At 45.9% G+C, this 23,121-nt stretch overlaps 1 protein-coding gene across 1 annotated transcript in view; it reads left to right on the top strand.

Annotated features, from left to right (window-relative positions):
• The window catches only part of LOC126235215 (dynein axonemal heavy chain 8-like), a 570,318-nt gene that overhangs the window by 208,539 nt on the left and 338,658 nt on the right, over positions 1–23,121 (top strand). The window contains exon 16 of the mRNA XM_049943945.1: positions 5,656–5,828. Coding sequence (XP_049799902.1) covers positions 5,656–5,828 — 173 coding nt within the window. The remainder of the gene's footprint in view (positions 1–5,655; positions 5,829–23,121) is intronic.

Consider the following 23,121-nt stretch of genomic DNA (forward strand, 5'->3'; position numbering starts at 1 on the left):
GGAGCTCCATCGCAGTCTTGAACACTGGTAGCATGCCGCGACAGCGTGGACGTGAACCGTATGTGCAGTTGACGGACTTTGAGCGAGGGCGTATAGTGGGCATGCGGGAGGCCGGGTGGACGTACCGCCGAATTGCTCAACACGTGGGGCGTGAGGTCTCCACAGTACATCGATGTTGTCGCCAGTGGTCGGCGGAAGGTGCACGTGCCCGTCGACCTGGGACCGGACCGCAGCGACGCACGGATGCACGCCAAGACCGTAGGATCCTACGCAGTGCCGTAGGGGACCGCACCGCCACTTCCCAGCAAATTAGGGACACTGTTGCTCCTGGGGTATCGGCGAGGACCATTCGCAACCGTCTCCATGAAGCTGGGCTACGGTCCCGCACACCGTTAGGCCGTCTTCCGCTCACGCCCCAACATCATGCAGCCCGCCTCCAGTGGTGTCGCGACAGGCGTGAATGGAGGGACGAATGGAGACGTGTCGTCTTCAGCGATGAGAGTCGCTTCTGCCTTGGTGCCAATGATGGTCGTATGCGTGTTTGGCGCCGTGCAGGTGAGCGCCACAATCAGGACTGCATACGACCGAGGCACACAGGGCCAACACCCGGCATCATGGTGTGGGGAGCGATCTCCTACACTGGCCGTACACCACTGGTGATCGTCGAGGGGACACTGAATAGTGCACGGTACATCCAAACCGTCATCAAACCCATCGTTCTACCATTCCTAGACGGGCAAGGGAACTTGCTGTTCCAACAGGACAATGCACGTCCGCATATATCCCGTGCCACCCAACGTGCTCTAGAAGGTGTAAGTCAACTACCCTGGCCAGCAAGATCTCCGGATCTGTCCCCCATTGAGCATGTTTGGGACTGGATGAAGCGTCGTCTCACGCGGTCTGCACGTCCGGCACGAACGCTGGTCCAACTGAGGCGCCAGGTGGAAATGGCATGGCAAGCCGTTCCACAGGACTACATCCAGCATCTCTACGATCGTCTCCATGGGAGAATAGCAGCCTGCATTGCTGCGAAAGGTGGATATACACTGTACTAGTGCCGACATTGTGCATGCTCTGTTGCCTGTGTCTATGTGCCTGTGGTTCTGTCAGTGTGATCATGTGATGTATCTGACCCCAGGAATGTGTCAATAAAGTTTCCCCTTCCTGGGACAATGAATTCACGGTGTTCTTATTTCAATTTCCAGGAGTGTATTTCCGTGCCCGATTTCGGCTGATGTCGGTATTTCAGTTTCGTCAGCAAAAGCGTTACTAGCTAAAGCATTTCTCTGTGGAAGGTACCAACTAATTTTCTTCTCTTTCTAAATCCAAATTATTAAAAGCAAACAGTTTTATACGTAATAATTTGCGGTTTTATTTCCAAGAATGACATTGGCACACATTGTAATGTACCCGCCTTCCACAGTGATGTTACTGAGAACAGTTACTTAACGAACTCATTTTAGAGTAGATAGCTTCTGTTTTGCACTTCGAATTAATTTGCAGAGGAGTACATTGAATTTTTGAATACAGATACTTAGGCAGCATAATCTCGAGGATAATTTCTTCTGTTGACCTAGTGTTAATAATGGTCCCGGTTTTTATCAGTTGCTTGAATAAAACGCAAGCTTCCTTTATAGTTCTTCAAACAGTCCATGAAAATCTTTTCGTGTACTTTTGACATAGACGATAAATCCCATTATCATCATAACAGTGATATCAAACTTTCTTGTGTATGATCCAGACAGCCAGCAACTTTCCACGGTTGATTATCAGCTAGTCCCGAGTTAAAAGCATGCTAACCCAATTCTCTCCTCACACTTCGTTACATACATGTTGACTCGATCATGCTTCCAAAACCAAAACCGAGCGAGGTGGCGCAGTGGTTAGCACACTGGACTCGCATTCGGGAGGACGACGGTTCAATCCCGTCTCCGGCCATCCTGATTTAGGTTTTCCGTGATTTCCCTAAATCGTTTCAGGCAAATGCCGGGATGGTTCCTTTGAAAGGGCACGGCCGATTTCCTTCCCAATCCTTCCATAACCCGAGCTTGCGCTCCGTCTCTAATGACCTCGTTGTCGACGGGACGTTAAACACTAACCACCACCACCACCAAAACCAAAGATTCACAAGTGCCAATGATACAGTTCCAAGAAATTACAATGGTGCGAAAACACAGGACGTCCAAGAAGGTTAAAAAAAATGGCTCTGAGCACTATGGGACTCAACTTCTGAGGTCATCAGTCCCCTAGAACTTAGAACTACTTAATCCTAACTAACCTAAGGACATCACACACATCCATGCCCGAGGCAGGATTCGAACCTGCGACCGTAGCGGCCTCGCGGTTCCAGACTGTAGCGCCTAGAACCTCACGGCCACTCCGGCCGGCGTCCAAGAAGGAATGGTCAATATTCAGGGATATGACATGAACGCATATTTTAAGGAAAAATCTTCATACGGGCATATTCCCTATTCTGAATGGTTTCCAAGATAGAACACATTTAATGCACAGTTTTATTAAAGAAACTGAGATTCACACACAACTGCTTTGAATCATACTTAACAAACAGAGTGCAATACGTTGTGCTGAGTAATCCAAACGGCATTGGAAAGATAAAAAATTTTAATGATTGGGGATAAATCAAAAAGTGAGTCCTACAGGCTTCAATATTGGATCTGCTCCTATTTGTACAACAAAAAGACATCCCAAGCAAAGAAATTGAAAGCAACGAGGCAGGTTGGGCTAGGGCAAAATCTCAAAGAGGTTGGATGGATAAGATACACACTTGCGTGCTACTGGCTCAAAACAAATGTACATTAAATGTGTTCTGTCTCGGAACCCATCTGGAATGTGGCATATGTCTAAGGAAGTTTTTTGCTTCAAATGAGCGTTCGTGTCATATTCCTGAATACTGACCCTTCATCTTGGGACACCCTGTGTAACTATGACACAAATTTTTACGAAACTTCTTCGCTGATTGTGAATTCTTTGACATTAGCTGTTTTTGTGTATGGAGATACTACCTATCAGTGGCGCATGGACATTTCTGCAGGAGTGGGACTCAAGTCCGCATTTGCAGCTTATCGTGAGCTGTCACCTGAATCAATTCGGCTATTCGTGCACGCTTCCTGGACCGATGTAAACTTCCATATACCACACTGTCTACAGCCGCTAATACTCACTGCATTACTTGGATTCCCGCAATAGAGAGAAAGAGAAAATAATGTTTTCAACGTTATTATCGTCGTTTTGCCCATGCAGGAATGTATTACATAGTTCATACATACATAGTTCTTCGTATCATATCATGTGGAAGTTTGTGTGGGTGCATGCCAAAATCTCTGTGCAGGATTCTTCTTATACTCCTATCAGATAATCTCAGGGCAGCTGCTTGTTTAAATGCTGAACGCTTTGGAGATAGCTGGATGGACACACTCACGCGCGCCACGTTTTCCGGCGTTGTTACTGTCCGAAGTCGGCCAGTAGATTTTCTTTTTAGAGCAGAACCTGGAGTTCTAAAGTCCGATAACCAAACGCAAACAATTTTCTATCAAGAACAGAATCGTGTCGGCTTAGTTCGAACCGAATGCTACATGCTTGCTAAGTAATCGCAGAGCCGCCATTATGAATACACTCCTCGACAACTAAAGCATGATATCACCTAGCCAAGCCATTTCGCCTGCTCAAAATGGCACGTACACCGCCATCGATCGATGCCCCCCCCCCCACCGCTGTATCTCTACCACAGCTCACACAGCGGCCTCTCCAGATACGGGAAGACTTTTTGCCGGATCCTGTATGTTCAGTTATTGTTTTTATTCACAAGGAGTGGACGCCTACTCGTCATCGCCCAATTCGTCCAAATTCATCGTACATGGTGAGACATGAAAGTGCCCCATGTGGGAACTCCAGATGGCCAGGCGTTTAGGAAATAAAATGAATTTTGATACGGATCTATCACCATGTGCACCTTATCAATTGTCCCTGTGACAATATGTTTAGGAAGCGGTGTTTGGCTCAGCGGTCGCCAGCACGGTAGCTCAGCGTGTCAGGTCAGAGGGGTCGTTGAACAAGCGTCTCAGGTCGTTCGCCCCGAACAAATACAACGGACAATCACGAACAAAATAATATTTTTAAAAAAGCGGTAAGAGAACGAATTCGTATTGTAGCGGGTTCGACTCAACCCTGCTGCAAATATTTTTGTGCTCCTTAGCAAATATACGACGATCACTTGCAAGATGGAGACGGATTACCAACGTGCAGTATCAAAGTAATTCCCCCCAAATGTACGCCACAAGTGCAACACTGCGATGTATGTTTTTATCGTCAGGTAAAAAACCTAATTTAAAAATGTCAAAACTGCACTTACCTTATCGACAAAGAAGGAAAATCACTTCCTGAGAAGCTTGTATCAAACTACAGTCCATTAAACATCACCAGCTATCCTCGCACGTATTCAGCGATATGATGCGTTACGCGTGGTTCGCTGCTGGACTGTGCGTTGAAAGATGCTGTTTTCAGAACATCAGTCAAGTTTGTTTTTCTATGGAGACATTAAAAAACCATGTCACTGCAAAAAGGCGGCGTTTATAACGTGTGGAAGATGCAGTCAAAATTATTGCTTACCCTGTTTCTTTAACGATTTTCACCCCGGTACATATAATCGATCAATTGCAAAACAATGGAAGCATCGATTTACATACACGACGTTCCCCGTGTACGCGTTAACTACAATCCCTTTTTAAATGTTTGCACTTCTGGATTTCATCCTATGCCTATACTTTTTGTGCTTATATAAAGTAATAAAATAACATATGTGATGATGAGGTTAATTGTGATGTCAGTAGTGTACGCATTGCCAAGGAGCACAAAAATATTTACCACCGGGCGGAGTAGAATCTGCGACCCTTTGAATGCGAATCCCATCTCTTACCGCCTTTTTTTATCGTTGGGTTTAACATCAATTAAAGTTCGTTTGTTGATCCTTCCACTCAGTTTTTTATTACAGAGGCCAACCAGCTCTCTCACCGAACACGCTGAGCTATCGTGCCGGCACCGCTGAGCCCAACACCGCTTCCTAAACACACTGTCACAGGGACAATTGATAAAGTGCACATGGTGATAGATCGTAACAAAATTCCTTTTATTTCCTAAACGCTTGGCCATCTGAAGTTTCCACTTGTGGCACTTTCTTGTCTATCCACGCCCTACATGTACCATTAATTTGGACGAGTAGGCGTCCCCTCCTTGTCAGATCCGTTTTCAATCAGATGTAAAGCACTATTCTTCTCTGAGCTACAGCATTTACGTCTTTCGATCACAGAAACAAATATTCACGTAAGCTTTAAACAAGAAACGAGCCTGCAAATAACCGAAAACCGAGCAGAAATAACGGGCTCTTCTCCCAAAAGCGAAGGATGCGTAAGTGCACAAGAAACGGCATCGGAATCCTCGCTTTAGAAAACAGGCATCTATAGGTTCAATACTGCTCACAGAGCACCAGCCTAGGATCGTTATAACGTAGTTTTCAGTCCTAGTTTCTTAGACTCACCAATATGGCGTACTATAATCGTTGCCGCCTTTACTACTACGGCGTTAGGGCATCTCCATCGACACTTGTTGTTAAATACTGACTTAGCTATGACGCCCCGTCAGGTCGCCGCCGAGCCAGCCGCCGCTGCTGCAGGCGTACCTGGTGCTGACGCTGCCCACGGCGACTCTGCAGCCGACGCTGGAAGAGCTGCAGGCGGGCGTGGCGAAAACGCTGACCACGGCGCTCGACACGCATCGCAGCATTCTGCTCTGGGGGCAGCGCTCCACGGCCCCAGGCAAGCTAATACTACCCTGCATATAACTGAAAACTACAACTAGCGCAAGGAGAACATTTCTCGGCCTGGTACAGAGGTGCTATTTACATCCATAAATTTCTGTTGTAACCGATTCAATGGCACGTGACTGGATGGTGACGGTGGCAATTATTTCATGTAACAATGTGTAGTCGTTGATGTCCATGAGTTAGAGCAAAATATTAAACACCGCGAGAAATGCATGTTTGAACATAAATGCAGATACTAACCAAGCCTGCAGGTTGCGCTGTTCACGAACGGCACCTGTGCAATGTCTTCAATACGCCGCAGGTGTCAATCGTGGCCAAAAGAGTGTTTTGTGTAGTGTTCTGCGCCTCCACCACATTAGTTTCCCGGATGCTGCGTTCTCTGGAATTCGAAGCTTGGTAGCAGCGTGGAGGTTCTAGCACTGAACATCAAACAAATTGTGTCCAAAATCCATAGTAATAGTCTGTGGATGGTTTTTAGGCGGTTTTCCACCTGCCCCGGGAAATGCGGGATGGTTCCCCTTATTCCGCCACAGCTACACTATGCCGGTGATTGCTGCGCAAACAAGTTCTCCACGTACGCGTACACCGCCATTACTCTACCACGCAAACATAGGGGTTACACTCGTCTGGTGTGAGACGTTTCCTGGGGGGTCCACCGGGGGCCGAACCGCACAATAAGCCTGGGTTCGGTGTGGGGGCGGCGGAGGGGCGAAGTGGACTGCGGTAGTCGTCATGGGGTTGTGGACCACTGCGGCAGGGACGGAGCCTCTCCGTCGTTTCTACATCTACATCTACATCTACATTCATACTCCGCAAGCCACCCAACGGTGTGTGGCGGAGGGCACTTTACGTGCCACTGTCATTACCTCCCTTTCCTGTTCCAGTCGCGTATGGTTCGCGGGAAGAACGACTGTCTGAAAGCCTCCGTGCGCGCTCTAATCTCTCTAATTTTACATTCGTGATCTCCTCGGGAGGTATAAGTAGGGGGAAGCAATATACTCGATACCTCATCCAGAAACGCACCCTCTCGAAACCTGGCGAGCAAGCTACACCGCGATGCAGAGCGCCTCTCTTGCAGAGTCTGCCACTTGAGTTTATTAAACATCTCCGTAACGCTATCACGGTTACCAAATAACCCTGTGACGAAACGCGCCGCTCTTCTTTGGATCCTCTCCATCTCCTCCGTCAACCCGATCTGGTACGGATCCCAGACTGATGAGCAATACTCAAGTATAGGTCGAACGAGTGTTTAGTAAGCCACCTCCTTTGTTGCTGGACTACATTTTCTAAGCACTCTCCCAATGAATCTCAACCTGGTACCCGCCTTACCAACAATTAATTTTATATGATCATTCCACTTCAAATCGTTCCGCACGCATACTCCCAGATATTTTACAGAAGTAACTGCTACCAGTGTTTGTTCCGCTATCATATAATCATACAATAAAGGATCCTTCTTTCTATGTATTCGCAATACATTACATTTGTCTATGTTAAGGGACAGTTGCCACTCCCTGCACCAAGTGCCTATCCGCTGCAGATCTTCCTGCATTTCGCTAAAATTTTCTAATGCTGCAACTTCTCTGTATACTACAGCATCATCCGCGAAAAGCCGCATGGAACTTCCGACACTATCTACTAGGTCATTTATATATATTGTGAAAAGCAATGGTCCCATAACACTTCCCTGTGGCACGCCAGAGGTTACCTTAACGTCTGTAGACGTCTCTCCATTGATAACAACATGCTGTGTTCTGTTTGCTAAAAAATCTTCAATCCAGCCACACAGCTGGTCTGATATTCCGTAGGCTCTTACTTTGTTTATCAGGCGACAGTGCGGAACTGTATCTAACGCCTTCCGGAAGTCAAGAAAAATAGCATCTACCTGGGAGCCTGTATCTAATATTTTCTGGGTCTCATGAACAAATAACGCGAGTTGGGTCTCACACGATCGCTGTTTCCGGAATCCATGTTGATTCCTACATAGTAGATTCTGGGTTTCCAAAAACGACATGATACGCGAGCAAAAAACATGTTCTAAAATTCTACAACAGATCGACGTCAGAGATATAGGTCTATAGTTTCGCGCATCTTCTCGACGACCCTTCTTGAAGACTGGGACTACCTGTGCTCTTTTCCAATCATTTGGAACCCTCCGTTCCTCTAGAGACTTGCGGTACACGGCTGTTAGAAGGGGGGCAAGTTCTTTCGCGTACTCTGTGTAGAATCGAATTGGTATCCCGTCAGGTCCAGTGGACTTTCCTCTGTTGAGTGATTCCGGTTGCTTTTCTATTCCTTGGACACTTATTTCGATGTCAGCCATTTTTTCGTTTGTGCGAGGATTTAGAGAAGGAACTGCAGTGCGGTCTTCCTCTGTGAAACAGCTTTGGAAAAAGGTGTTTAGTATTCCAGCTTTACGCGTGTCATCCTCTGTTTCAATGCCATCATCATCCCGGAGTGTCTGGATATGCTGTTTCGAGCCACTTACTGATTTAACGTAAGACCAGAACTTCCTAGGATTTTCTGTCAAGTCTGTACATAGAATTTTACTTTCGAATTCACTGAACGCTTCTCGCATAGCCCTCCTTACGCTAACTTTGACATCGCTTAGCTTCTGTTTGTCTGAGAGGTTTTGGCTGCGTTTAAACTTGGAGTGAAGCTCTCTTTGCTTTCGCAGTAGTTTCCTAACTTTGTTGTTGTACCACGGTGGGTTTTTCCCGTCCCTCACAGTTTTACTCGGCACGTACCTGTCTAAAACGCATTTTACGATTGCCTTGAACTTTTTCCATAAACACTCAACATTATCAGTGTCGGAACAGAAATTTTCATTTTGATCTGTTAGGTGGTCTGAAATCTGCCTTCTATTACTCTTGCTAAACAGATAAACCTTCCTCCATTTTTTTTTATATTCCTATTAACTTCCATATTCAGGGATGCTACAACGGCCTTATGATCACTGATTCCCTGTTCTGCACTTGCAGAGTCGAGAAGTTCGGGTCTGTTTGTTATCAGTAGGTCCAAGATACGGCCCCCAGTACATACAATACAATACAATACAATACTATCTGTTACGTTTTCAGTATTAAACCGCTGAATCGACTTTGACAAAATTTTGTGGTGAGATAGCTTGAACGCTCAGGAAGAACATAAGCTAATTAAGAAAGCCTGTAGTACAACACATTTATTGATTTGAAGAATATAACGCGAAATATGGAGCAATAATTACTCTTCAGAAAAGCTATTTACTCTTTGACTTTTCAACTTCATATTTATGAAAATGATTTTATTGTTTGATATGTTCTACAAATACGATTCATTGTAATGAATATAATTTTTATACAATCCTCTAACTGTTTAATCCTTACTTCCATACTAATATCAGTCTCAAACCCGTCATATTTTAGCTGCAGAGCGTCATGCGTTTTTCATAACTTCTTAGTTGCGTTCAAATTTTCGTGAACGGCTCGTGGTCACACGTTTGGCATTGCTGTTCGACGATCATGGGTTCCCGGGCTCAATTCCCGACCAGGGCGGTTTTTTTCTGATCGCCTCTGGATGTGTGCGTTGTCATCATCATCATTTTATCATCATCGTCGGGCACCGAAGTGGAGTCAAATAAAAATTCTTGCATCAAGCTGCCGAACATCCCAGCCGTGGTCTCCCGACCAATAAAGCAATACGCACATTTCATTTCACTTTACTAAAAGGCGAGCGCAGCCGTGGGTAACAGCCAGAATACAATGCTTATATTACCCTCAGCAAATTTAATCCATGTCAGCTCTACTTCCATACATGCGAAAGTAAGTCTGTATGTGAAGTATTCACGAATAACCGCCGAAACGACATCCACGAAATTTATCGTGAGATAGCTTGCACCGTGAAAGGAAGATAGGCTACTTTACAAAGTGTGTAGTGCAAGCTATTTACTGATTTGAAGAATATCACGTAAATTAAGGAAAACTATTTACTCTTTGAAAAAGCTATTTTCTCTTTCACTTTTGAACGTAATCATTTTTGTGAAAATGCTTTTATCAGTTGGTATGCTATACGTAATATGATTCAACGTAATCAGTACAATGTTTAATCCATACTTCTATACTAATACCAGTATTATTAATTGCGAAAGTAACTCACTCTGTTACGTTTTCACGACTGTACCGTTGAACCGATTTCGATGGTATTTGGTATGGAGACAGTCTTAGCGCTGAGGAAGACCATAGGCTATTTTAGAAAATTGTATCTTTTTGAGTATTATTAACATTTCTTAGTATGATATACGTGAGTGGCGTGTAGATGTCGCTGGCGCGCCACTAGAACTCTACTTCAGCACGAATGTAGTGAATCGAGATATTTTTTAAATGTAATTAGAAAATATAATGTATTCTTTCAGATTCAAAATACAGCAAAATAATGGAAACACATTTATTATGGACCTATATACTGCCACTGCAAACATTTTTTATACATTCGGTTCTACGCCAATATGTACGCAGACATCTTGTCGAATTCCTAACTTACTTACAATCACTCGTCATAACCCAACTGATATGCGAGTGAAACAACAGGTAACAGCTAGTTATTAATAAAAGGAATTCTTCTCACTTGTCGACCTTCTTCCGTCGCTCAGCAACAGTTTGATGTTCATTACCTAATAATTTTTTATGAAATTATATTCTGCCAAGCACTTAATTGTTAATTGCAGACATCTTCAATGCCACGTCACTTGATCCTGTCAAGGCAGCTGCCTTCTCTTTTTCTCTCTATCTCTCTCAAGCACACGCACGCGCGCGTGCACACACACACACACACACACACACACACACACACACACACACACACACACTAAAATTCAATTTCAGAACAGCTGTTACATGAGTGACTTAGGAGTAGATATCCTCGGTGTAGCGAAGCAGTTTCAATCTCTTAATGATGGCAAGGCTTCCGGTCCTGATTGTATACCTGTTAGGTTCCTTTCAGAGTCTCACTAGACGAAAATTCCGAACTTAAAGACTGGAAAGTTGCACAGGTAAAACCAATACTCAGGAACGGAAATTGTATTGATCTGCTGAATTACAGACCCATATCACTAATGTCGATTTGGAGATGGATTTTGGAACATATACTGTGTTCGATCATTATAAGTTACCTCGAAGAAAACGATCTATCGGCAAGTAGCAAGCACGGATTCAGAAAATATCGTACTTACCGAGTACAGCCAGCTCTTTATTCACGTTAAGTAATGAGTAATATTGACAGAGGATCTCATATTGATTCCATATTTCTAGTTTTACAGAAGGCTTTCAACACAGCTCCTCACGAGCGACTTCTGATCAAATTGTATACTTATGGAGTGTCGTCTTAGTTGTTCCCGAAGGAAGTGTTATAGGCCCTCTGCTGTTCCTAAGCTATATAAATGATTTAGGAGACAATCTGAGCAAACCTCTTAAACTGATTGCATATGATGTTATCATTTACTGTTCGTAAAGTCATTAGAAGATCAAAACCAATTGCAAAGTTCTTTAGAAAAGATATCTGCATGGTGCAAAAAGTGGCAACTGACTCTTTGTAGTTGTGGTCTTCAGTCTGAAGACAGATTTTTTACAGCTCTCCATGCTACTCTATCCTGTGCAAGCCTCTTCATCTCCGGATAACTACTGCAGCTTACATCCTCAACCCGCTTACTGCAATCATCTCTTGGTCACTCTATACGATTTCTAGCCCCCACACTTCCCTCCGGCATTAAATTAGTAATGCCTTGATGCCTCAGAATGTTTCCTACCAACTGATCCTTTCTTCTATTCATCTTATACCACAAATCTCTTTTCTCCCCAATTCAATTCATTACCGCCTCATTAGTTATCTTTAGGATCGTTCTATAGCATCACATTTGAAAACCTATTCTCTTCCTGTGTAAACTGCTTATCGTCCACGTTTCACTTCCATACATAGCTACACTCCATACAAAGAGTTTCAGAAAAGACTTCCTAACACTTAAATCTATATTTCATATCGGGTCAACAGAAAGGTCCGATCTTACTCGTCGGCTTTGACCCGTGACGTAAGCGTGTTGTGGTGTGTGACGTCATTACGGCGCGGAAAACCTAATACATGGCTTGATGTACTCTTGTTTAAAGAACATGTATACGTAATATGAAGCAATTTGATGAACATATTGATCTGTAGCGTAGCCCACTTGAGGTTAGGTTGGGAGTTTTTTTTTTGGAATGCGGCCGCGGCAGCGGCCGCCTAGGATTCGAAAATATTGATTTGACACTAATGAAGCCTGTGGGGGGATGGGGGGGCACTGCAGACTCCCCCCACCGCATAACGACATATTTAGTTTCTCCCCACCCAAAAACCCCCAATTTCCCACGCTTGTCCCGTTACAGTCATTAGGCTTTTTGTGAAACTTGTGTATTTCAGTGTTTACAATACGTATTCGATGTTTTTATATCCGCCATATTGGAATTGTTGTTTATGGTCGTTTCCGCGGTATTTGTGACGTCATGGGTCAAAGCCGACGGGTAAGATCGGACGCTTCTGTATTTCCTTCATATCAACAAGTTTCTCTTGTTTAGGAACGCTATTCTTTCCATTGTCAGTCAGCGTTTCATATTCTCTCTACTTCGGCCATCATCAGCTATTTTGCTGCCCAAATTATTCAACTTTAAATGTCTTATTTCCTAATCTAATTCCCTCAGTATCACTTGATTTAATTCGACTACATTCCATTATCCTTGTTTTGTTTTTGTTGATGTTCATCTTGTATCCTGCGATGACCCGGTGTAATGTTAAGCGTTTTCGTGGACTTACTTGTTGAAGAATGCTGGTTCTGATTTCTTGCAGCGCCGATGTCTTCTGCAAGCACCGGACGCTTCTCCGAAGATTTCACTGCTAGGAAGGGGAAATTTTCGCTCTCTCATTCTCTCTCTCTTCTTATTTAAAAAATACGCTACTCTTGGAATATCATTCAATGCACCAGAACATATTTATTTCCACTTTGCACAAAAAAAACAACTAAACTTTATGACGTAAGCCCACACATTACCGAGCACCCAAGATCAGTTAATTACACATTGAACACGATTAATACATAAGCTTTTATCGTGGCTGACTTTCCACGTCCAGTCCACGTACTCTCAACAGCAGTTCAACGTCTACTAAACAGTCACTATCTCGAGTCACTCAATTTGTTTTTCAACAATACAAAGCTACATTACTCCTTGCAGCCGGCCACGGAGCTTCCGGGCCGTATGTTTTTATTCTTTGCAGGTCGCGCTGAACACTTGCCAGCGCCGACGAATTTTCTCCCTTCCAGTTACAATAAATGGGTGCAGTATCCCGCGCTCATGCTTACGCCCTGCTTTAAAATAACGCGTGTTCGAAACGGCTGGAGCACAAGTGTGTCCAGACTTTCGTAAAATTCTGGGGGCACTACAATCCTCCTTACAAGACTGTGCATTCCGTTCAGCTGCTCTTCCAAGTCCTTTGCTGTCTCTAACACAATTACAATGTCATCGGTAGATCTCAAAGCTTTTCCCTGGAGTTTAAATCGTACTCCAAATTTATCTTTGGTTGCCTTTATTGCCTGTTCACTGTACAGATTAAATAACATCAAGGATAAACTACAACGCTGTCTCACTCCTTTTCAACCACCGCTTCTCTTTAATGCCCATCGATTCTTATAACAGCCGTCTGGTTTCTGTACAAGTTGTCAATAGCCTTTCACTCCCTGATTTTACGCCTGCTACCTTCAAAATTTCAAAGAGAGTATTCTAGTCAACATTGTCAAAAGTTTTCTCTAAGTCCACAAATGCTATAAACGTAGATTTGCCTTTCTTTAATCTATCTTCTAAGATAAGTCGTCGGTTCCTTGTTGCCTTGCGTGTACCTACATTTCTCGGGATTCCAAACTGGTCTTCCCCGAGGTCGGCTTCTATTAGTTTTCCATTTTCCGTAAATAATTCATTTTAGTATTTTGCAACCATGACTTATTAAACTGATAGTTCGGTGACATTCACAGTTGTCAGACGCTGGTTTCTTTGGAATTGGAATTTTTTCATTCTTCTCGAAGTGTTACAGTTTTACTACTGTCTCATACATCTTGTACACCAGTAGCTCTGATGGAAGCTCGTCTATTCTCGCGGCCTTTTTTCGATTTAGGTCTTTCAGTGCGTGGTCAGATTCTTCTCGTAGTATCATATCTCCCATGTCATCTTCATTTACGTCTTCTTCCATTTCTATAGTACAGCCTATAAGTTCATCTCCCTTATACAGACCCTCTGTACACCGCTTCAACTTTCAGCCTTCCCTTCTTTGCTTAGCACCGGTTTTCCATCTGAACTCTTGATATTCATATATCTGCATCTATTTTTGGTTTTCTTATAGGAAGTATCTATTTTCCCCTATTGAAATATGCTTATAAATCCTGACTTTTGTCCTCTAGCCATTCTGCTTAGCCTTTGTACACTTCCCGTCAATCTCATTTTTCTAGACGTTTGTATTCCGTTTTACCTGTTTCATTTGCTGTATTTTTATATTTTCTTCTTTTATCAGTTAAATTTAATATCTCATGTGTTATCCAAGGACTTCTACTAGGCCTTGTCTTTCCTCTTACTTGAGCGTCTGCTGCCTTCACTATTTCATCTCTCGAAGCAACCCATGCACCTTCTACCATATTCCGTTGTCTAATGCTCCCTGTAAAACTCCCAACAACCTTTGGTTCTTTAAACTTATCCATGCCCCATTTCTTTAATTTCCCATCTTTTTGCAATTTCTTTTGTTTTAATGTACAGTTCATAACAAGTAAATTGTGATCAGAGTCCGCATCTGCTGTTGGAAATGTCTTCCAATTTAAAATACGGTTCCATCGTCTCTGTCTTATTATTATATGCACATCAAAAAAAGTTTTGCGTCACCTCGGTTCCGAGACTTCCGGAACCTGTACAGAAAATTGGAATAGAGATGAACATAAGAATCATTTCTGCCCTTTTTATTGCTCATGACAACCACACATTGGATGCTTTACCACCATACAGCGTGACCTTCAGAGGTGGTGGTCCAGATTGCTGAACACACTGGTACATCTAATATCCAATAGCACGTCCTCTTCCATTGATGCATGCCTGTATTCGTCGTGGCATACTATCCACAAGTTCATCAAGGCACTGTTGGTTCAGATTGCCCCGCTCCTCAACGGCGATTCGGCGTAGATCCCTCAGAGTGGTTGGTGGGTCACGTCGTCCATAAACAATCTATCCCAGGCATGTTCGATATGGTTCAAGTCTGGAGAACATGCTGGCCACTCTAGTCGAGCAATGTCGTTATCCTGAAGGAAGTCATTCACAAGATGTGCACGAAGGGGGCGCGAAGTGTCGTCCATGAAGACGAATGCCTCGCCAATATGCTGCCGATGTGTTTGCACTATCGGACGGAGGATGGCATTCACGTATCGTACAGGCATTACGGCGCCATCCATGACCACCAGCGGAGTACGGCGGCCTCACATAGTGCCACGCCAAAACGGCAGGGACCTCCACCTTGCTGCACTCGCTGGACAGTGTGACTAAGGCGTTCAGCTTGATCGGGTTGCCTCCAAACACGTCTCCGACGATTGTCTGGTTGAAGGCATTAGCGACACTCATCGATGAAGAGAACGTGATGTCAGTCCTGAGCGGTCCATTTGGCATGTTGTTGGGCCCATGGTACCGCGCTGCAAGGTATCGTGGTTGCAAAGATGGACCTCGCCATGGACGTTGGGAGTGAAGTTGCGCATCATGCAGCCTATTACGCACAGTTTGAGTCGTGACACGACGTCCTGTGGTTGCACGAAAAACATTATTCAACATATTGGCGTTGCGTCAGGGTTCCTCCGAGCCATAATCCATAGGTAGTGGTCATCCATTGCTGTAGTAGCTCTTGGGCGGCCTGAGCGAGGCATGTCATCGACAGTTCCTGTCTCTCTGTATCTCCTCCATGTCCGAACAACATCGCTTTAGTTTACTCCGAGACGCCTGAACACTTCCCTTGTTGAGAGCCCTTCCTGGCACAAAGTAACGATGCGGACGCGATCGAACCGCGGTATTGACCGTCTAGGCATCGTTAAACTATAGACAACACGAGCCGTGTACCTCCTTCCTGGTTGAATGACTGGGACTGATCGGCGCTCGGAACTCCTGCGTCTAATAGTCGCTGCTAATGCATGGTTGTTTACATCTTTGGGCGGGTTTAGTTCAAATGGTTGAAATGGCTCTGAGCACTATGGGACTTATCATCTGAGGTCTTCAGACCCCTAGAACTTAGAACTACTTAAACCTAACTAACCTAAGGACATCACACACATCCATGCCCGAGGCAGGCGGGTTTAGTGACATTCTGAACAGTCAAAGGGACTGTCTATGATACAATATCCACAGTCAACGTCTATCTTCAGGAGTTCTGGGAACCGGGGTGATGCAAAACTTCTTTTGATGTGTGTATAATTAATCTTGACTCTCTCTGGTGTCTCTAGATCTCTTCTACGAATACAACCTACGTTCATGATTTTTAAACCAAGTATTAGCGATGATTAAATTATGCTGTCTGGACAATTCTATCAGGCGGTTTCGTGTTTCATTCCTTTCCCTGGCCCATATTCCGTTACCTTCTATCGAATTCCAGTCCTCCATCACAAGCAGAGTTTCGTCTCCCTCAACTAACTGAAAAATTTCTTTTCTTTTATCAGACATTTCTTCAATTCCTTAATCATCTGCGGATCTAGTTGACATATAAACTTGTACTACTGTGGTGGGTGTGAGTCTCGTATCTATATTGGCTACGATAAAGTGTTCACTATGACGTTCGCAGCAGCTTACACACATTCCTATTTTTTATTCATTATTAAACCTATTCCGGAATTACGCCTCCCGTATAACGCCACTTTTGTTTCTCCTGACAATGACATCTTCCTGAGTAATCCCCGCCCAGAGATCTGTCGGGTACAGCTAAACTGGTGGCTGTCCGACTTTTGCTTGACGTGATTCGGAAGAATGAAGACCTTCAGTTGAGTAATAATAACTTTATTGCGGCGCGTATCTGACGACGCCCGGCATGTGTGGACAGTTCGGGGCTATAAAATTTTGCTTCCGATCTATACAGAGGATCCTCAATCCTCGGGAACTTCTGTAGTTAGGAGAGAAAATAGTATCCGTCCACACAAGTCAGGAGACAAGGAACTACTATCTAACTCTAAAAAACAAGGAATAATAATCATAAGAAACAGAACGTATATAAAAGTTATAAAACACAGCGCCTCTAGAGGCTGGGCGCGGAACTACACAGCGTCGCTACATCACTGTACTGACACACGCGCACAGCACACACACACACACTGGCGAGCTTGAAGTAGCGCGCGGCAGCGTCGCTACATCAGCCCCCCGGGCGGAAGCGGAGCGTCGGCGTCGAGATACCGCGCCGGAAAGTGCACCCGACGTCCAGAACGGGTCGTCCTCGTCGGAGGAGGAGGAACAACGTCAGGAGGCGGATGTTGTGCTGCGTTGGGCGGCGAATGTTGAAGAGCCGGCGCCGGAGATGTGGCGTCAGTGTCTGGAACAGCGGTAGGTGGACGCCTACGACGAGGTGCCGCTAGTGGGGTGTCAGGAAAAACATATGCAGGTTTAACCCGATTCAACGCGACAGTCGTCGTTTTGCCGTTCACTAGGATATCCATGGTGTGGGCACTGCGCCGTAGCACTTCATATGGACCAGAATAAGGAGCTTGTAGAGGCGGTTTAACGCCCTCAGTGCGGAGCATGACGTGACGACATTGTTCCAGGTCCTGGTGCACGAAAGTGGGCGGCTTGCCATGACGTGTGGCTTTCGGAGGGCGAATCTTTGATACATGGTCCCTCAATCGTCGCAAGAAATCCGGCTGGCCAGTAGCAACTGTCTCCGTGGCATCAGCGTCTACAAAGTCACCAGGAAGGCGCAGTGTCTCTCCGTAAACCAGTTCTGCCGCTGACGACCCCAGGTCTGGTTTGAAAGTCGTCCGTAAGCCTAACAAGACCACTGGTAGTGCGGTTGTCCAGGTTTCTTCGTGGCACATCAGCGCGGCCTTCAAACAACGGTGCCAGCGTTCGATCATGCCGTTGCTTGCTGGGTGATAACTTGTGGTCTTATGGTGGGTGTAACCACAAAACTTGGCCAGCTGTGAGAACAGGTCTGATTCAAATTGCCGTCCGCGGTCAGTGGTAATATGTAGTGGGCATCCAAATCTTGCCAACCACGTCATTGCAAAAGCGGAAGCTAATGTGTCTGCTGTGATATTATCCACCGGCACTGCCTCCGGCCAACGCGTAAAACGGTCGATCATTGTAAACAGATATCTTTGCCCGTTCGAAGGTGGAAGTGGTCCGACTACGTCCAAATGAACGTGGGCAAAGCGGGCGGTGGTATCCGGAAAATCGCCGATCGGTGCGTGTACATGGCGGTTAATCTTGCAGCGTTGGCACTGAAGACAAGATTGGACCCACTCGCGGCAGTCTTTTTGCATGCCTGGCCACACGAAACGTTGCGATACTAGGCGGAATGTCGGGCGTACCCCTGGATGGGACAATCCATGAACCGTATCAAAGGCTTGCCTTCTAAAAGCCGGCGTCAGAAAGGGACGAGGTCGGCCGCGAGAAACGTCGCAGTATAGCTGTGTGTCCTCCCCCGGAACATCAACAAGTTTCAGTTGCAATGCTGAAGCCGTGTCTTTAACATAGGCAAGGAGTTCTTCGTCGTCTCTCTGTGCCTGTGCCAGTGCAGGAAAGTCTATGTTACTGGAAACACTGCTGATCCGTGAAAGGCAATCCGCAACAATGTTGTCGATCCCAGAAATATGTCTAATGTCGGTAGTAAACTGGGCCACGAACTCAAGGTGATGAAATTGACGGGGAGAGCAGTTGACACTATTCCGACGGAAGGCGAACGTGAGTGGCTTGTGGTCTGTATATATCGTGAAAGTTCGCGCTTCCACTTGAGGGCGAAAATATTTCACTGCTTGGTATACTGCCAGGAGTTCACGGTCGTATGTGCTCCATTTTCTCTGTGCAGGCGAAAGCTTGTGGGAATAATACGCCAGTGGCTGCCACGCGTTGTCGGACCATTGTTGTAACGCGGCACCGATCGCCGTCTGGCTCGCATCTACGACAATTGCTAATGGCGCGTCGAGTCGTGGGTGTGCGAGAAGCGCCGCGTCGGCCATACTCCTCTTTGTTGCCTCGAACGCAGAACACATGTCCTCTGTCCACTGTATCAGAGACTTGCTATTTACTTTAGGGCCTGATAATGCCGCCGTCAAAGGTTCCTGCAGCTCCGCAGCGTGAGGAAGGTGTCGTCGATAAAAATTGAGCATCCCCAAAAAACGACGTAATTCTTTGATCGTAGTTGGTCGGGGTAGCTGCAAGATAGCGTCCACCTTCTCGGACAGAGGAAGAGAGCCTTCAGCAGAAATCTTATGGCCAAGAAATGTCACCTCTGACTGCCCAAAAACACACTTGTCCACGTTCAAGACGACACCGTAACGCTCCAATCGCTCGAAAATCTCTCGCAGATGTTGTCGGTGTTGATCGTGGTCAGCAGAGAACACTAACACATCGTCCAGGTAGGCGAAACAGAACGGCAGCCCCTGGAGAACCGAGTCTATAAACCTTTGCCAGGTCTGAGCGGCATTGCGTAAACCGAAAGTCATAAATTTACTTTCAAATAAACCGAAAGGCGTTATTATTGCAGTCTTTGGAATGTCGTCATTTGCCACCGGAATCTGTGTATACGCTTTAGCGCAGTCCAGGACTGTGAACACCGTGGCACCATGTAAAGCGTGATTATAATCCCTCAGTAACGGAACGGGATATCTGTCTGGCACCGTTCGCGCGTTAAGCGCACGGTAGTCACCGCATGGGCGCCAAGCTCCACCCTTCTTCGGAACAAGATGTAATGCGGAGGACCACGGGCTCTTAGATGGCCGCATTATGCCCTCGCGAATCATGGCGTCGAATTCTGCCTTCGCTATCTTCAATCTGTCCGGAGCGAGACGCCTAGGTCGGCATGCTACTGGGGGACCATCAGTCGTTTGAATGTGATGCACCGTGTCATGTGGTATGAACCTGGGAGCGCCGGGCGGCCTGGTCAAGTTCGGATAGTTAAGCAGTAATTCAGTGTACTCACCCTCCGTAGCATGGATCAACTTGGCACTGTGCGTTGCGGTGTTGCGACGGAAACCCGTGACAGCTAAGCCAGTGACGCTGTCTACCAAGCGTGCGTTCGCGACGTCCGGCAGCAGGTGATAGTGCGCGAGGAGATCAGCCCCGACGATCGCCTCCGTGACGTCAGCAACTGTAAAATTCCACTCGTACGCGCGACGTAGGCCGAGATTAAGCTCCATCCTCTGTGTGCCATATGTTGCGATGGAAGAATTGTTGGCAGCCGTCAGACGGAAGGCAGTTGGCGGCCGGCAACGATGTATGGCTGTTCGTGGTATGATACTCAGGTCCGACCCAGTGTCAATTAAAAACTTAACGCCGGAACTCCTATCGGTAACGAACAGGCGCTTGGAGGATAACTGGCAGTCGGTTGCGCCTATTGTCGACCGCCGGTGGCGTTTGGGTGCGAGCATGGCGATGTGCACTTCCTTGCCTGATCGTCGAATCGTCGGTGGTACCAGCACAACGGTACCTCGCCTTGCGGAGTGGTAGTACTGCCTGAAGATCTGCTTCTCGAACGCCGCCGTCTGTATAGACTTCTTCTATTATTGTCGTCGTCCCGTGCTAGCAGCGCACTGACCTGGGCGCACAAAAGCTCAACCTTGGCAGCGAGAGAATCATGGTCGGCTCGTGCCACAGACGCGGTACTGTTTGCACTGTTGTCCAACGCCGCGACTGCGCTGACCGGAGCCGGTGTGATCGCGTCCTGAATCCGGTCTGCTAGCTGCGCCACGTCATCAAGCGGCATGTCCGTTTGTGAGGCGATTATGGCTTTTATTTGCGGCGGCAACCTACTGCTCCACAGCGTTCTGAGCAGACTGTCTGGCACAGTAACGGTGTCAACCTTGCTGCGTAGATGTCGCAGATATTGGGAAGGCTTCCTGTCGCCAATTTCTTCCTGTGTCAGAACCTGACGTATCCGGTCCTCTTGTGACGCGGCAACCCGTCGAATCAACTCTGATTTTAGCCTGGCATAAGCTCCAGCCTCGGGCGGTGCTGTGATTATGTCCTGCACCTCGGCTGCATAACGTTGGTCGAGTTGGCTCACAATCAGCGCAAATTTAGTTGCTTCGACCGTTATTCCAGCGCAGCTAAAACTTGCCTCTGCCTGCGCGAACCAGAGTACTGGGTTGCCGGGCCAGAACGGCGGCAAACGGACTGCAATCCTGGAGACGGCCTGCTGTTCGGTCATTATGTGCTCGTTACTTGCGTAGCTCACGACTGCTTCTTCTTAATCACGTCGGTCTCTGCTTGGATCACGTCGGTCTCTGCTTGAATCACGTCGGGGTCACCACTTGTCGGGTACGGCTAAACTGGTGGCTGTCCGACTTTTGCTTGACGTGATTCGGAAGAATGAAGACCTTCAGTTGAGTAATAATAACTTTATTGCGGCGCGTATCTGACGACGCCCGGCATGTGTGGACAGTTCGGGGCTATAAAATTTTGCTTCCGATCTATACAGAGGATCCTCAATCCTCGGGAACTTCTGTAGTTAGGAGAGAAAATAGTATCCGTCCACACAAGTCAGGAGACAAGGAACTACTATCTAACTCTAAAAAACAAGGAATAATAATCATAAGAAACAGAACGTATATAAAAGTTATAAAACACAGCGCCTCTAGAGGCTGGGCGCGGAACTACACAGCGTCGCTACATCACTGTACTGACACACGCGCACAGCACACACACACACACTGGCGAGCTTGAAGTAGCGCGCGGCAGCGTCGCTACAGATCCAAATGGAGGACTATGTTACCTCCGGAATATTTTACCCAAGAGGACACCATCATTATTTAACCACACAGCAGAGATGCAGGCTCTTGGGAATAATTACGGCTGTAATTTCCCCTTGCTTTCAGCCGTTCGCAGTGCCAGCACACCAATGCCGTTTTGGTTTATGTTACAAGGCCAGATCAGTCACTCATCGAGACCGTGGCCTCTGAAACTAATGAAAATGCTGCAGCCCTCTTCAGGAACCACACGTTTGTCTGGCGTCTCAACAGACACTCCTCCGTTGTGGTTGCACCCACCGTAGAGTTGTCTGTATCACTGAGGTATGCAAGCCACTTCACCAACGGGAAGGTCCATGGTTGCCTCTAAATAATGAAAAAGTGAGGTCATTCACATGAGTATTAAAAGGAACCCGCTAAATTTGTGTTACACGATAAATCGCACAATTCTAAAGGCTCTGAAATTAATTAAATATTTAGCTATTACAGTTACGAATAGCTTAAATTGGAACGATCACATAGCCTGCATATTGTTGTGGAGGAAGTGAGCCAAAGACTGCGATTTATTGGCAGAACACTTAGAAATGCAACAGATGTAATAGTGAAGAGACTAGCTACCCTGCGCTTGTGATCCCAATTCTGGAGTATTGCCGCACGGTGCGGGATCCACATCAGATAGGACTAAGGGAGGACATCGAAAAAATTCAAAGAAGAGCAACTCGTTTGGTATTATCGTGAAATAGGGAAGAGAGTGCCATAGATATAAAAGCGAGGTGGGCTAGCAGTCATTAAAATAAAGGCATTTTCTGTTGCGGCATACGTTTTCACGAAATTTCAGTGAAGAACTTTTTCCTCTGAAAGCAACAAAAAGAAATGATCGTATTAATAAAATAAGAGAAATCAGAGCTCGTGCGGAAAGATTTAACACTTCATTTTTCCCGCACGCTGTTCGAGAGTGAAACGGTAGAGAAATAGCTAGAAGGTGGTTCGATGTGCGCTATGCCAGACACTTAATTGCGAATTGCAGAGTAATCATATAGATGGAGATGAATTAAAGGAAACCATATGTAAATAGGTCGTTAGAATCTGAATCATATACTTTAGAAAATGAAACTTCCTGCTCGGAACTGATGATGCGGGAAGCTGCAGTGTGACGTGGTTTTTATCGACGACACCTTTCCTACGTCCCAAGAACTTGGCTGATTTTCAGTGTTTGGAAGGCAGTGAAGGAACTTTAGTTCTTGCCTGGTCAGAATTTCAGCAGTCCAAAATTAAATCCATTTGGCTTTAAAAAAAAGCTTAATCTTCGATATTAAAAGCTGTAACATTTATA

The sequence above is a fragment of the Schistocerca nitens genome, chromosome 2 (genome assembly GCF_023898315.1).
Source record: "Schistocerca nitens isolate TAMUIC-IGC-003100 chromosome 2, iqSchNite1.1, whole genome shotgun sequence".
Taxonomy (NCBI): Eukaryota; Metazoa; Arthropoda; class Insecta; order Orthoptera; family Acrididae; genus Schistocerca; species Schistocerca nitens.